The 15,903-nt window shown below is 27.8% G+C and overlaps 1 protein-coding gene across 1 annotated transcript; it reads left to right on the forward strand.

Annotated features, from left to right (window-relative positions):
* Window positions 1-12,623: 12,623 nt before the first annotated feature.
* Window positions 12,624-15,229, forward strand: LOC100779923 (uncharacterized). The gene is made up of 3 exons (NM_001255551.2): window positions 12,624-12,772; window positions 12,993-13,047; window positions 14,816-15,229. The coding sequence occupies exons 1-3, from the start codon at window positions 12,685-12,687 to the stop codon at window positions 14,976-14,978; spliced, it is 306 nt and encodes a 101-aa protein (NP_001242480.2). The 5' UTR covers window positions 12,624-12,684; the 3' UTR covers window positions 14,979-15,229.
* Window positions 15,230-15,903: the final 674 nt, after the last annotated feature.

The following is a 15,903-nucleotide window of genomic DNA, read 5'->3' on the forward strand; positions in this document are numbered from 1 at the left end:
AGTTTGACTAATTAATCTTTTTATAGCAATGGTATATTAAAGCGTCAACCTTTTTTATGACTAAAATTAAAACTTCAACCTATCACCTTTTACATTGCTTATGTATTGACTAATATTATATCTTTCTATCAATTCTCTCTATTACCTCATGAAAAAATATTAAATAATGGAATAAAGTGTTTATTTAATCTTTTGGAACTATAAAACATATTTAATACTACTTATCATATAAAAAATAGAAGGATTATATATTTACTCTTTTTTTTATCACTATATACACTACTTTCATGTTGTATTTAGATCAGCATATTTTGTATTTAAAATGATTTATAGTTAAATATTAAAAGTTTAATGTATATGTATTATCAATGGAAGAAAAAAATTATATAGATATATAATAAGAATACGCACATCTTGTTATCGAATAAGATGATTTTTTATCAAATATATATGTTTTGTAAAAAAAAAACTAATGTGTATGTAAAAAAAAAATACACTAACAATAAGAAAACCTTTTTTAAAAAAATTCAAAACTTATTAGAGTCATTAGAAAGAAAAAAAAAGTTTTGTGAAATTTATTTGAATTTAAAAAAAATTATGAATCGCATTTATTAATTTATTTTATTACATAAATTTTCTGTAATAAAAACTTAAATAAGTACTAAATTAAACTATTTATCAAAACACGGCTTAAAACTAGACAATGAGTGTGAAAGCTTAGACCAATTGTTTGCTATAATGTTAAATATTGACTCTTTCGCAGTTATGGTTTATTTATTGAGTTCAAACTAAAGGTAACTAGTTGATTAACACTTTTAGAACCTTTAAGATTACAATCAGTTTTTGTGATCGTACACGAATATTACATTCAGCGTAAAACATTACTAATTAATATTGAGGACAAGCATGCTTAGCCAAAAAATAGCTTGTATTCCCATTCCTTTAATTTGTTACCTGAATATCACGTCAATAAAGGTGCTTTGTAGCCTAAGACAAGCAGCAACGTTATGGCAAGGGGATATATGTGGTCCTATCCATGGCTGCATCATAATAATAGTAGCCCCACTTGCATTGAATAATCCCAAATGGTAAATTAGTTGACACTGTTATTAGGACATATGAACAACTTTAAACGGGATATAAGATTAACGATATGGAGTAACTAACATGATAAGATACGATTTACAAATAATTTTATCTTTTATTATGTGATTAGTATTTTATTCTCATGTCTGTATATATAGAAAAAATTAAAAAATATCAATTTCTTAAATAATTTTCTTAGAGAATTTTTAAAATAAATTAAGTAATAATTATCAGTTCTTGACCAAAAATTAACTACACACCCCAACAAAAAAATTAACCTACACTTGGACACATAGAAAATAAGGATATTCAATCGAACTAAATCATTTGTAAATCGTTAAATAAAAAAATAAAAATTACTTAAATTGAAAATTAAAAAATAAAAAATTTAAAAACATATACATTTTTTCAGTCTGGTTCAATTTTTAGATGTTATTATCAAAATCAAATCATACTGCATATTATAATTATATTATTTTTTAATGGATGTTTAGAATTATACAATTAGTATTATTTTAAATTTATAATGATTATAGTATGTGATTTATAGTGTACTTCTTTCTATGATAAGTTTATAATATATTATTTTTGTTGAATAAGTATTGAAAAATTTATTATATTTCCTTTGCTTTATAGTTAATATGCATATTTTATTTTCATATGTTAAAAAAAAGGTATATCAATATGTTAAAAAAATATTAAATATCAAATTATACACAAATTATTATTATGTTACGATAAGAGTTGGTAATATCATTTTATAATAATACTAAATAAAAGTCAAAATAATAATTTTTAACTAAAATATGTTAAACATAATTTAATAAAAAAAATATTTTTAATATAATATATCATAATAATTATGTAAACTTAGTGGATAGATTCTAAACTATGATGATAGATTAAAAAATGGAAAACCATCAAGTTAAACCAAAGTAAATCATAAAAGATTAATTTGATTTGATTTGAATTTGATGTTATATTTAAATCAAATTATATCTTTGTTTTATATTTAATTCAAATAACTTTTTATCTAATAACCAAATCAAAGTGCACTATCAACATTCCTAGTATAAAGGATATGACTAATTGAACACAACTCTTGTTTGTAAACACTTTTAAACTCCTTTGAGGAGCCCCGTAGGCACAACTGACCATAAATTATGAATTTCAATTCACACCTCACATAAGAGGATAGTATATGTAGATCAACCTATATTCTAGACATCTTTTTTACGTTGTAAATATCTTTTTATAAGAAAATGGGAGTCAAAGTTTATTGTGATGTTGACATTCATACATTGGAGGGAGTTTTGAATAGGTTCATGTTTTCTTTATTAGATTATGAACTTGATTTTATTTAGGATAAATGATTAATTTTGGTTCCTGAAAGATGTATTAGAAGACAATTTTATCATGAAAGATGAAAATAACCAACTTAGTCTTCAAATGTATAAATATTGTGACAAATTGGTACAATCATTAAGTCTTCTTTGTTTCCATTAACCCTCGTGCACATGTAGCACAAATGCCACTTACATAGCACCTCCATAATGTCAAATGACAAGACACATCTAATGCACATTGTTTTGGACCAAATTGTCACCTAATATTTGGCTCCTCAAAATACACCATTTTGGACCACATTGACAATTAATGTTTGGCTCCTCAAAGCACACTTCCATGACCCAAACATATGGTGACAAATTAGTCCACCTCGTGAACGACACCTACATCCTCAGCATCACTGTCACATAACATGACAACTCTGGCAATGTCTTCGAGTGCATCTAGATCGTCAACCAGGTTGTTAATGTAATCGTCATGACTTGTTGCGGTGTCAATATGACACCAGAGAAGCTCGACAACAAGTATGTTGAGATCTACATGGCCCTCGGCCTCGACCTCCATGTTCGCAACCATGCACAACAAGTGCATCGCCAAGATGATCCACTCTGCCATTGACACTAAGAACAAGATCCTTGGTGTCAAAACCTGACCCTCCGTCGAGGTCCATTCCCTCAAGCACCAACCTGGCATTGATGCTTCTCCAACGTTGCCTTTAAATTTTCATTGGAGATGCTCGAGGGTGGCAACAAGGTCACTGCCAGCCTTACCCCACCAAACCCTAACAAGAGCAAAATGGTATGCTATGAGGAGCCAAACATTAGGTGGCATTTGCATCCAAAATGGTGTGCATAAGACGCTTCTTGTCACTTGACCTCGTGAAAGTGCCACGTGCGCACAAGGGGTAACAAAAACAAATCAGATTTAATAGCTGGACCAATTTGTCACAATATTTATACATTTGTGGATTAAATTGGTATTTTCATTTTTTTAGGGATCAAATTGTTAGCGGATTCATTTAAAGACCAATTGGTCATTTATCCTTTTATTTAAAATAAAAATATATATAATAATGAGTTATATTGTTTGAATAGCATTAATACACACCTTACTTTTCAATTTAAAAATTTAAAACAAAAAAGTATTCAACTTTGTGTGATTAGTTCAATTTGTACACTGTGTGTGTATAATTATTAAGAGAGAATAATAAAAGTTTAAAAAGTGATAAAAAATAAAATTATCTAAAATTTGTATATAGAAAAAAGGAATATTCCCTTTATTAATAGTATAGATTTATTGAGCATTTGGATTAAATGTTGGCTCTTAGTGAGGTGATGTGACAACTAATATTTAATAGTTTTAATTTTAACTTTGTTCAAACTATCATTTTTAATTTGTCATTTTGGTTTCCAATTTTTTAACTATGCAAATTTAGTCCACCATTTGTTTTTAAATGAAACAGATTTGTTTAAATTTTTTTTAGGAAAATTTTGTTTCATTTGTTAGTTGATCATTCACCCTCTCGTACCTCCACACCCCCATCCCTATTAAATTAAGTAGTTTTAGTTCATATGTTAATTGATCATTTGTTCAATGGAGAAGCATAAAAAAATAATTGGAGGGGCCAAAATAACATTAAGATTTAAATACATAAATTCAATGTAAGTTTTTGTAATATCCTCTCTTGTGAATGATTTTAAGCATTTAGTTGTATGATATTATTAAAATATTAACTATTTAGTTAATTAATTATCATTGACCGTATTAAAATGATTTCTACTTTATTAATAACACTTCACAAAGAAAATTCATAAGTTGGTTAGGTTAAGGCTTTTTGAAAAACTTGTTAAAAAAAAGACCAGATTCAATCCTTTAAAAAAGCCCATTAGATACTTGTTTATTTTTATATAACATTATAATTATAATTATTATTATTATAATGAGCAAAAACATGGAACCCTAAAGTCATTAAGTCACAATGCTTTATTCTCACAATCTAACATTCTCATTCTGCCGCTCTTGGTCTCCACCAACCAGCCGTAGTGGCAACCCCCAAATCACCATTTTAATGCACTCTTTGCTCTATCTATAGCTACTTTCCAGTGCCTATTGATGAAGCCCCTAGAAAATGATAAATCACTTTATCGGTGATCTTGATTTTTTTTTTCATTACAGTTTGTTATGCTTTTGTTTTTTATTATGTTTTTCATGATTTGAATAGGACTAAGAATGTTATGTTTTCCTTTGTTTTATTTGTATCAAATTCCTATCTTTTCCTTCGTTACAATTTTTCGCGATTGTCTTCTTTGTACTTGTTATGTTTCTAGTTTATTGTATTGCTTCGAAAAACATGCAAATTAAATATTTAAAAAAATTAAATTGATGATCGGTTCAAGTTTAATAACATTACTAATAGAAGTATATAAAGTATTTTTTTTAACAAGAATCTGAACCTCAATTCTTCATACTGTGACTTGTGAGACTAGTCTCCTTCTAGATATAAGTCCTATCAATAATTTATATTGAACCAATTAGTCTTTTTATTTTTAATTGGTATATATATTTTGTTTTTTGTTTTTGGTAGAATTGTTGATTAGGAGAGTGGTTCAAACTTCAAAGCTTGCTGATATCAAGTGATTTATGGAATCAATAAAGCAATGATACTCCTTACACCCACTAATCAATTCAATTGCATTGATACAAGTCAGAAGAGGACGATGCAGTCTATAGATGCAATGGATCTGTTCATATTCAACTTCATCTCATCATGTGGGTCTGAACTAGCAACCATAACTAATTCCATCTGGCCATTCTGGATCTAATGCTTGTTCTTTTCCCTTTAACACTGCCTTGATTTTATGCCACGCATAATTGTATATTGCATTGCTAATCCATTGAGATCCCATTTGCACTATTTAGCTGCATACAGATGATAAGGTACGTATCATTGGTTAGCTAGAGATTTGATTTAAGAATTTATATTATGTGTATTGAAAAGGTGTAATTTCTTATAAGTTATGGAGTCTATAAATTTTTTATGCATGTCTTCGAATTTTAAAGTAATGATATTCTAACTTATATTTAAATTTATAACATTTTTTATTATTGTTTTTATCTTTCTTTGTAGCTTAACTATATTTTTAATTTTTTAAATAAAAGATTTTTTAACGACTTTTACATAAAAGTGAATATAAAAGAAGAGAAAGAATCCATGGAATGAGATATGTGTTTGGTTTGTTGGCAACGCACCTTGTTTGAACCGAAAAGAAGAGAAAGAATCCATGAGCCTATGATGGATCTAGAAGTTTTTTTCAATGGGACAAAAAATAATTTAATATTTTTTCAAACAAAAAATTATATGTTTTATTAAAAATGATAATAAAAAATAAAAAACAGTAAAATTTAAAAGAATAAAACAAATAAAATTAATATCAATTTATTTTCTCTTTTATCCTATACAACTATTTACATTTATTTTATTAAAAATGTATCTTATGCCAACAATTACTCCATTATCCTCCATGTAGATCTTGCACTGTAATGAACAAACTCCATGCGATGTGCTACAACAATTCTTTTTTAGAACGATATTAAAAAAAGCTGAGAGCTAGCTACATGCATAATGACAGGATATATCATTATCCATATTTATGATTATGAGACGAATATTCTGCAATCAATGGAGGAATAGTGTGATGATTATAAATTATAATATGATACTTCTTCCCTCTCCGTGTAGTTTGGATGAAAAGGTTTTAATTAATGATGTCATCGAATAATGTTAATAAACTCACAAGTGCGTTGCTGTTTTGATATTTATGGGTTGTAAAAAGCCAAATCCTCTCTTATCAGAATGAAAAAACAATCTACATTTTTTTTTTTACGGAAAAACAATCTAAATTTTTAAATATTGCCAAAGCGATAACCAAGTAACCAACCATAGATCGTCTAAATAATGGCTTAATATCATCATTATTTTCACAAACAATACTTCAGATGTTTGCATTATGCAACATCAATGGTTGTTTTAATATATTATTTAAAAAACATGATGTTCCATGTTTACGTGTGTATCACGGACTCGAATCCGGTCTCTTATGTTCCAGCTTTAGTTTCTTTACTATTTCTATAATTCTATTATAATAAAAAAGAATTTATTTATAATAACTCGCATATCAGGTCCAAAAAACTTTATTACTTAGTTAAAATAATATCATATATAATACGTGATATATAGGATTGTGTGAGATAATTCGTCAATGACATAATTATGACTTTTGATATATAAGTTGCATTTTCATCATAAATTTTCGCTAAAATTAACGTTTTGTATTAACCTTAAAATATAAAGAGTACTTTATCCCACATTCTAACTTTATTTTGAAGAAAAAAAAAAGAAAGAGAGATAGAGCATCAAAGTCATTATCAAAGTTGACTGTGGCATAAGTTGTCATTGAGTGTTATCATATTGAGAAAAGTAATATTAATTCATAGGATTTTTTTAATAAGTATTATTAGGATATTCTTTAAAAAATTAATAAGAAAAATATATTTATTGTAAAAATTATAAAAGAGCATAAAAAGTCATAAATAATATAATTTTACATATTTTTAAGATTTTTTTAGTTTCTTAATTAATATCTTAAGAACATTGATTAACATTTATCATATATCATATTAAAATCCGTTTGGTTACATAAAAAGAGGATGAAAAAGAATAAAATAAACAATAAAATAATATACAACTCATATTTTTACATTTTATTTAATTTAAAACTTTTATCTTAATTCACTTTTATTTTATTGCACAACTGGATACTTAAGTAACTTAGTGCCATATAAAATGGCAAGCACATAAAACTTGTTTGGAAAAAGCAATTAATCTTCGGCATTCCGTGAACTTCAATCACCTAATGTATGAAAACTTTAGCATTAGCAATGATTTTTCACCCATCCAAAGGGAGACAAATCATCCCTCACGCACTTGTGATAATAATTCAATTATTACTCAGTTAATCACATTTGGGAATGATTATTAGGCCACTTCTACTTTCCTGCTTCTTTAGTCCTTATTAATTTGCCAAAATATTATTTAACCAATCAATATCTCACTAAGCCTCTTGTAAAGAAAAAAGAATGAAAACGTGGAATATCCCGCACTGAAACAGAGACAGGATCCTGAGCTCCATACCATACCACTTGTAATCAAATGTACCGACAGTGTTTTGACTGTTCTTTCTTCTTCTTTTTTTTCATTTTGTGACATATAATATATCTTTTAAGGTGTGATAATCTATAAAATTATTATGAACCATAGTCATTTAAGTCTTTGGTTGAATGAAATTAAACTCAATCTCTTTAATTAAAATATCTATTTGAATTTTGGATGAAAAAATTTGATTAAAAGTGAGATTTTAAGTGTCCAATTAAGTTCTATGATAAAAATTAATCTGGTAATTACTTTACACCAATTTCATAATAAAAAATATTAGGGTTTGTTTGATTTCTATTTTTATTTTCTGTTTTCATTTCATGTTTTCATTTTCTGAAACTGTTTTCATTTTCAAAAGATTAAAATTCTAAAAACATGTTTGGTTTGACTTCTTGTTTTCTGTTTTCATGAAATGAAAATACTAAAAATTTATATATATTGACTTCTTGTCTTTTTGTATTTTTAGATTTGTTTAAAATTACATTCATTGTCACCGCAATTTCATTTTACCCGAAATGAGGTTTTTATTCTCAATTGAAAACACTGAAAACGAAAATTTATTGTTTTCATTTTCTGGTTGTTTCATGTTTTCATTTTCACTGAAAATATTTTCAGAAATTCAACCAAACACATTTTCATCACCGTTTTCTGTTTTCAATAAAAATGAAAATAGAAAACAATAAAATCAAACATCCCTTATGAATCATAAAATAGTTCTTGCTGCTTTATTCTTTTTATTGCCTTTACTTCTACTATATATTGTAATTTTTATGATATATAAAACATATCTTGTGAGATGCTGACTGAGATAGTGAGATGCCTTATCATTGCACATAATTCTAACAGATGAAAGTATTGTCTTGTAGTGGGATAATTTGTTTCCTTCAACTTTTCTTTTCCTTGTCTTTACCATTTGTCTGGTATGTAATGTGAAGTAGACTCCTAAATGGTTGGCTTAGCAGTGAAGATGCGTGCGATTGAAAAAATATTGTTAAGGATATTTTTAATAGAGCTGTGAAGATAGTCTAAACCCATATTAATTTGGTCCATCACGCGTTTAGGTCGGGTCGGATTTAAAAGGGGAGAAAATCTTGTTATTAGTTGTAAAATTTGACTTCATCTACTTAGATCCGTCCATCCCAATTGAACCTATTGTACACTCGTTACATCCACCTAAAAATATAACTTATTACTACTTTATAATATTTTTGTAAGACTTTAATATGTTTCTTCATTTAACTAAATATAGAAAAACTCACATAAAATACATTTTTATAATATTGTTTAATATTTTTTATTTAGTATTTTGTTTAGGATTATTTTTAAAATTTTTATTGTTATAATTCTAGATTTATAACTTAATATGTCTAATTGTGATGTGTAAATAATGAAAGATTTAATTTAATTAATATTTTCTTTAAAAAATAGTTTTTTTGTTGATTTTTTTTTAAAAAAACAAATATTTTTATTATATTTTAGATGGATTGATGAACCAACTCATTTAACTCAACTCCTGGTTGCCAGTCCAGTCCATTTTTATAGCTCTACTTTTTAATATACTTTTTTTATAATTTCAGAGTGAATAATACAGTATAGTTTTAATTTTTGAACGAATCGAAAGGATAAATTAGAAGTGTACTCAAGTTAATTAGATTTTGAGTATTACTTGACCATAACACAGAAAATATATAGGAAGAGTATAACTGCTAATTCAGATAGGATTACGCAATTGAGTTTGATTGTTAGGTTAAAGTAAGTTGTTGATTTTTCTTCGGGTAGATAAAGTCATAATAAGAGTGATACAGAAGCAGAGAAAAGAAATGGGTCCTGAAACAATAAAAAGCCCAATCCATGTGATATTGCAGTGCATCAGAAAAAAAGTTAAAAACAAAAACTGTAGAATGTAGATCACTGAGCACGCTTGCTGGATTGTTATTAGCTACCAAAGAGACTAACCCTATCTTTGGTAGAGAGAAAAGAAAATGAGGAAGAAAGAGAAGAGACAGAAAGAAGAAAGGTTTGGTCGTGTGAAGAGAAAGAAAGAAGAAAGGGAAATCTGGTGTAATTTTTTGTTACCATTACTCGAGAATTTTAGAATATTGCTTGTCAATCATGAGTAGGTTAGTGGACATTTCATATACCTGGTAATTTTTTTTTCCTTTCTGTTTCTTACATTTGTAGCATATTATATTTATTTATTTATTTTATAATTTTTTACATTGAACTTTTGTAAAATTTAAACATTAAAAATACTATAAATAGTTTCATTAGTGACCACATTTTGTATATCAATTCTCATTCTCAACCTTATTTTTTCAATCTCTATTTTACAATCTCAATCTCTTGTATTAGTGACATTCTTAATGGATCTAAATCAATTTCATTAGTAAGCTTTTTATAATTTATTGTAAAATTATCAAATGGCTCATTCGAATGAAAATTTTTAAAATTCTCTTTTGTTTTTCCCCTATATGTTATCACCACCACCAATAAATTATATGTAAAATAATTAGTCTATTTTCACCGAAAATTCTCAAAATCCTCCTTCGTTTTTTCATTGGATGCCACCATTACCACCAATGAATTATATGCAAAATAATTAGTCCCTTTTTACCAAAAATTCTCAAAACCCTTCTCCGCTCTTTCCTTACATGTCACCACTATCACCAATGAATTATATTCAAAATAATCAATTTCCTTCCATCGAAAATTCTCAAAGTTCTCAAACTTTTTTGTCAATGCCACAAAAGAATTCCACCATATTTTGTAAGCCTCCAAATACTTATAGTAATCCATAAACTCCTTTCAATGATAAAGTTGAAACATGATTTTTACAATTTTCTACCCAAGTTGGGCTAAAAAATATCACACTAGAGGAAATATGAGATAATTCTACAAAAAAAAAGAAATCATGACTTTACTTTTCAATTGAAGATGATGCACATCTCATTGGTTCATGGCTTAATGTCTCAATGGATTCAATTGTGAGTGATAGTTACAAAGAGTTCACTTTTGGTTGAGAGTAACAAAAAATTGCAACAACTTTCGTGTCAATATATGAGAGAAAACATTGAATCAAGTGAAACCTTGATGACTAACAATTAATGCATGCATTCAAAAGTTCAAGGATCATCACAAGTAAGCTGTTGATTTGAAGAAAAGTGGATACACAAATACCGATGTCATGATTTGTGCATATGTCATTTGGAAGGAAGATGAGGGAAACGATTTTAGTTTAGAGCATGCATGGCATCTACTAAAAGATAAGCCTAAATGGTTACAAACAATGCACATAAATTTGTTCAAAAAGAACAAAGCTTTTTGCTTTTGGGAATTACTCATTGTCATCTAGTCCAGAGACACCAATTGAGATTTCAGAAATTAAGACACCATCATAAATCTCTCGTTTAATGGGACAAAAGACAGCCAAAAGAAAAATCATGGGGAAAGGAGCATATTCTTTTATGCCGATTGTAAACTTAGCTCTTATGGAAGAAATAATAAGGAAATAAATGCAGTATAAAAAAAATAACAGAAATAATGGAGTTCGATAACATTAATAAGTGGTACAACATTCTTAGGAAGCTAACAGCTAACATAAATGAAGAAAAACACAACAAACATAAAATTACTTATAATTATATTTTAAAGAAGTTCAATGATTAATTTTCATGTCTTAAGTTTTTGTTAATTAATTGCATGTTGAAGTTTGTTTTTAATTATGGAAGTTTTTATGCCTTAAGTTATTAGTCATTTTGTTGTAACACAATTTTAATTAGTTGGATGTTGAAATTTGTTTTTATTTACATAAGTTATTTGTTAATTAACATGCGTTAAAATGTAGCCGGTCACTAAACTAGTTGTTAAAGACTAATGGTTAAAAACTAACTATTACTAAACTAGTCCTTGAAAACTAGCAGTTTAAAAATATATAATTAATTATAAATAAATATTAAAAGGAGAATTTGTTATGAGATATTAAAAAAATAATTTAAGATCTCAAAATCAGATATATTATTAAAGTAAAAAAATGAAAAAGTCTTAAAAATAATTGACATAATGAAATTCAAAAAAAAAATAATTTAAAAATACTTTAAATAATGACCCTCAAACAAACATAGATAGGAGAATGACCCATGATTCTAAGGTGACTCCAAATGATACCATTTTGGCTGTGACTCTAAATATTATTATAGTGAATCATAAATGAGATGAGCGCCGACAAAAGAAAATAAAAAAATGTTTTTTTATAACGATTTTTTCATTTTATTTTCAAAATAACTCAGTCAACCTATTATATATATTTTCGAGTAGATATGTATTGCCTTCCATTTCCTCACCCCATTATCAAGGTTTCTTTGTCTAAAAAGTTACTAAACCAGTTTAAAGTTGATTTTGATAGATTTGAGTTTTGGAAATTAAATTTGATTTATTTTAAACTAGATTGGCTGTCTTATATTATTTAGAAAGTATAATTATTTTGATTAATGGTATATTAATAATAATTTTATTTATTTAATATATAATATTTCATATAACATGATATTATATTGTATTTGTGATGAATATGATTTATTTTGAAATATATAACGTAAAATATATCTGGGTTTAAGTTTTATGTTTATGTTTTTATTCTATAATTTAACTATAGATAATTTTTTTACTGGATATAGATAATGTTAATAAATTGGATTTTCTGAGTTTTATCCCATAATTACCGAGTATAAGATATCAAAATTTCATCTTAGGTAAAGAAAAAAACATGTTAAGATCTTTATTTATACATATTTTACTTTAGGTTGATTTTTTTTTTGAAATTTTGTAATTTAGTATTATTTTTATTTTTGTTTCTCAAATTTCTTTTTCCGTTTTAATCTTTAGAAAATATATTTTTGTTTTTTTCCTTAAAGATAACAACTTTTTATCATTTAAAGTATTTTTTTTAAACAAAACAAACATTATAATAATATATAACTCTGCGTTTGGGCCGCAGTTAGACTTTCTGCTCCGCCGCCACCTCCTCTTCGTTCGCAGGGACCATGGCGAAAAACAGGAACAACAAGAAGAAGAGAAACGGTGTCGTTTCAATGGATACCACCGACGCATCCGTTTCGGAACAATCTCAAGGTACCTGCTTTACACCCCTCCCTTTCACCCTTTTACTTTCTATGCTTTTCGTTGAATTCAACAATGAAAACATCCAAATTTTATTTCTTTTAATCTTTCACTGCAACTTTAACTATTCTTGTTTTTCGACTCTTATTAAACCCCTGTTTTCCTTTAATTTTAACTTTTTGGTTACTACTTTCTTGGTTTGGTTTAAAATTGAATTTTGTTTAACTTTCAGCAATGGATACATCAGAGTCAGGAGTTCTAAACACGGCTTCTGGTGCTACCAATATGTAAGTAACGAATTGCCTTCACAGTGATGACCGATGAGAGGTAGATAATGGATTTTACTTTACTGCCCCTGTAGAGAGATTAATCACTGTCTGGTTTTGAAGCTTTGGTCATTGGTGGACCTTGCGAATGTTGCCAAAATTTCAATTAAGTGTTTGTTTCAATTACTTGGAAAAGTGGATTCTAAAAGCATCCACTTGGTGCACTGTAAGGTGAAGCTTTGTTAATATTGGCCGTGCAATTAGGGTTTCATTTCAACTTTATAAATACAAATTCAATTCAGTGTTATGTATTATAATTTTATTAAGGAAGGGAATAATGGATAGCTCTGGAATGTTTTTGAAGTAATTTTTTGAAAAATGGAGATTTTATCATCCATAGACTATGGAATCTGGAAGATAGAAGTATCAAATCTGATCTAGTTACTTAGCAAGAGAGGTGCCTGTTTGTTAGGTTGAGGGTGTTTACGAAGTTAAGCGGGTTAGGTTGAAATTTTATCTACTAACAATTGGTATTTGACTTGATTATTGTTACAAGAAAGGCATAACATTGCATGTTTAATCAGTAATAGAGACTTTAGAGATGAAAATTTTCAGAATATCAGAAGAAAATAAATTGGATAGTTATAAAATGAAAAGGTAATGAACTGAAAGTACCACATTTAGTCCTCTCCACTTTGGGAGGAGAGAGAAAGCCAAGAGGAATATTTAATGGTCTTAGTAGCAAAATTCGTTTCCATTTTTCCTCTTGTTTCTTTCTACAATCACAGCACATTGGATTTTTTAGTTACATTTTCTCTCATCTGGACAGGGTATACTTGGTTTTAGTGAGAGTTGGTGGGGGAAAATAGGCTAGGCATGTCAGGTTGTAATAGTTGTCAGCTCTGAAGGGTCTTTGTTCATTTTCTTTCTGAACATGATAGGGTTTGGTGGACTCTGAGTTGAATTCCATATCTTCTCATTTCCAGCAGTTCATATAATGCAGTTTCCTTCTTGCATATACCATTTATTTGTAATGTATCAAACTCAAGGCAACATGTGCTGCCTTCCCCTCTATTTTATTATAGCTGCAAGAACATAGATGTTTGTGAATTGTGAGTACATAGATGAACACATCTTGTTTTTCTGTTGCTAAATTACTTTTATAATTGTCTTCTATATTAATCATTAGAAAATGAATCATTTACTAATGGAAAATATGTGGTTAGTGATTTCAATGCTTTGTTCAACAAAACAGTGTAAGTTCTAAACTTCATGCCAGTTTGGTGCATTGATGGATTGTGTATATTGCTTAACGTTGTGTGACTGATGTTTTCTGAGAGTCTTGCCAACTGTTCTAAGAACAATGCTTAAGAAGCATGTAGTAGATTTTATTAGCTCTCGATTACTTAAAAAAAGTAAGTATTAAATGATTTGTGCTTTAAGTATAATAAATGTTTTTTTTTTCCATTAACTGTTTCTATTTTTGTTTCCTTAACCAGTGTCATAAAAGCATTTGTTAACATTCTCCTTTCTTTGATATTTCTGCTCTGTTGGCTCCCGTTTTGATGTGGGTCATGTGTTAATTGTTACCTATGTCCTCAAGTATGGTAGAGATCTTAACTCGATAAAACAGTTTTATACCTCGAGAGTGAATTTATTTACATGCAAGATTAATTCTCTCTAACCATTAGGACTGCATTCTATTTGCTTTCTTATATAGAAGTGTCTGCTCCTTTAATATCTACTTGTTCTAAACTGCTACCTTTTAACTTGACATTTTGTAAAACAGGAAGATGAAGCAGAAAGGAAGGCCTATGAAGAGATCAAAAAATGTCCGAAAGATGAAAGCAATAGCAAAGGCTTTATCCGCTAATGAGAAGTCAATTGAGAAACTGTCGAAGAATGAAAGCAAAAAAAGTAGAGTACAATCTGCAAAAACACTCTATGAATGAATGGTTAAATGCCTCATATCATCATCACTTGGAAAAATTTGATACTTCATCTTGCAAGAGCGGAGTATACGCATTTTGTAATTTAATTTAGCTAAATTTAATTAATTATTAGGCGAAGAGTTGTTTTTAAGAATGAAGCTCCTTTTTTGTTGAATCCTTATGGTAATTTTGATTTATTATTTTATGTACTTTTATTCTATTGTCTCAATGATATTAAGGAAAAGTCATAGCTCTGTTTCACCTATCAACGTCATAACTATGGATAAAGTATACCATTAAACATACAAGTTCATTGACAGCCCAATATAGTGAAGCAAGCCAGAACGAGTATTGTATTTTTTTGCTGCTGTTTTGTCTCTTTTTTAGGTGCTGAGAATGAGTATCGTATATGTCAATTGTTATTTAATTATATAATTTAATGATATAAAGTATATCATTAAACATATAAGTTAATTTTTATAATATATTTTTTAATTTTAATTATATAAATTTTTATTGTATATCATATAGACTGAATGAGAGAAAAAGCTGGTGTCCATCTAAAATTGAGGTCCAAGGGCGGTTGTTTACCTCAAACGTGTTCAGGGCCACCACTGAGTAGTAAATCTTCTAAGACAATCATCTTTGAATCTCTAAATAATATCATATACTTAAATGGAAAATCTTTAATTTTATGAAAACAATTTACAACCAATTGTCAAATGTCATCGATACACTCTACTTTACATACTTTTGTTATTAAAATAGATTTGTTTCATTAAATAAAAAGTGACTCAAATAGTTTAACGAGTCTAGTATTAATTTAACTCATTAATAAACAATGTAATGAATAATACATTACTAATATTTTTGTTATAATTATTGATTTTAATTTCAAATTGTATAATATTCTGGATGGCTTGTACATGGTTGAAAATGTGCTTAA

This window comes from Glycine max, chromosome 12 (genome assembly GCF_000004515.6).
Source record: "Glycine max cultivar Williams 82 chromosome 12, Glycine_max_v4.0, whole genome shotgun sequence".
Taxonomy (NCBI): Eukaryota; Viridiplantae; Streptophyta; class Magnoliopsida; order Fabales; family Fabaceae; genus Glycine; species Glycine max.

Coding starts and splice junctions, on each gene's coding strand:
- LOC100779923 (NM_001255551.2), top strand. CDS start 12,685: ATGGCGAAAAACAGGAACAACAAGAAGAAGAGAAACGGTGTCGTTTCA. Junction 12,773..12,992: donor CGTTTCGGAACAATCTCAAG/GTACCTGCTTTA, acceptor TTTAACTTTCAG/CAATGGATACATCAGAGTCA. Junction 13,048..14,815: donor GCTTCTGGTGCTACCAATAT/GTAAGTAACGAA, acceptor TTTGTAAAACAG/GAAGATGAAGCAGAAAGGAA.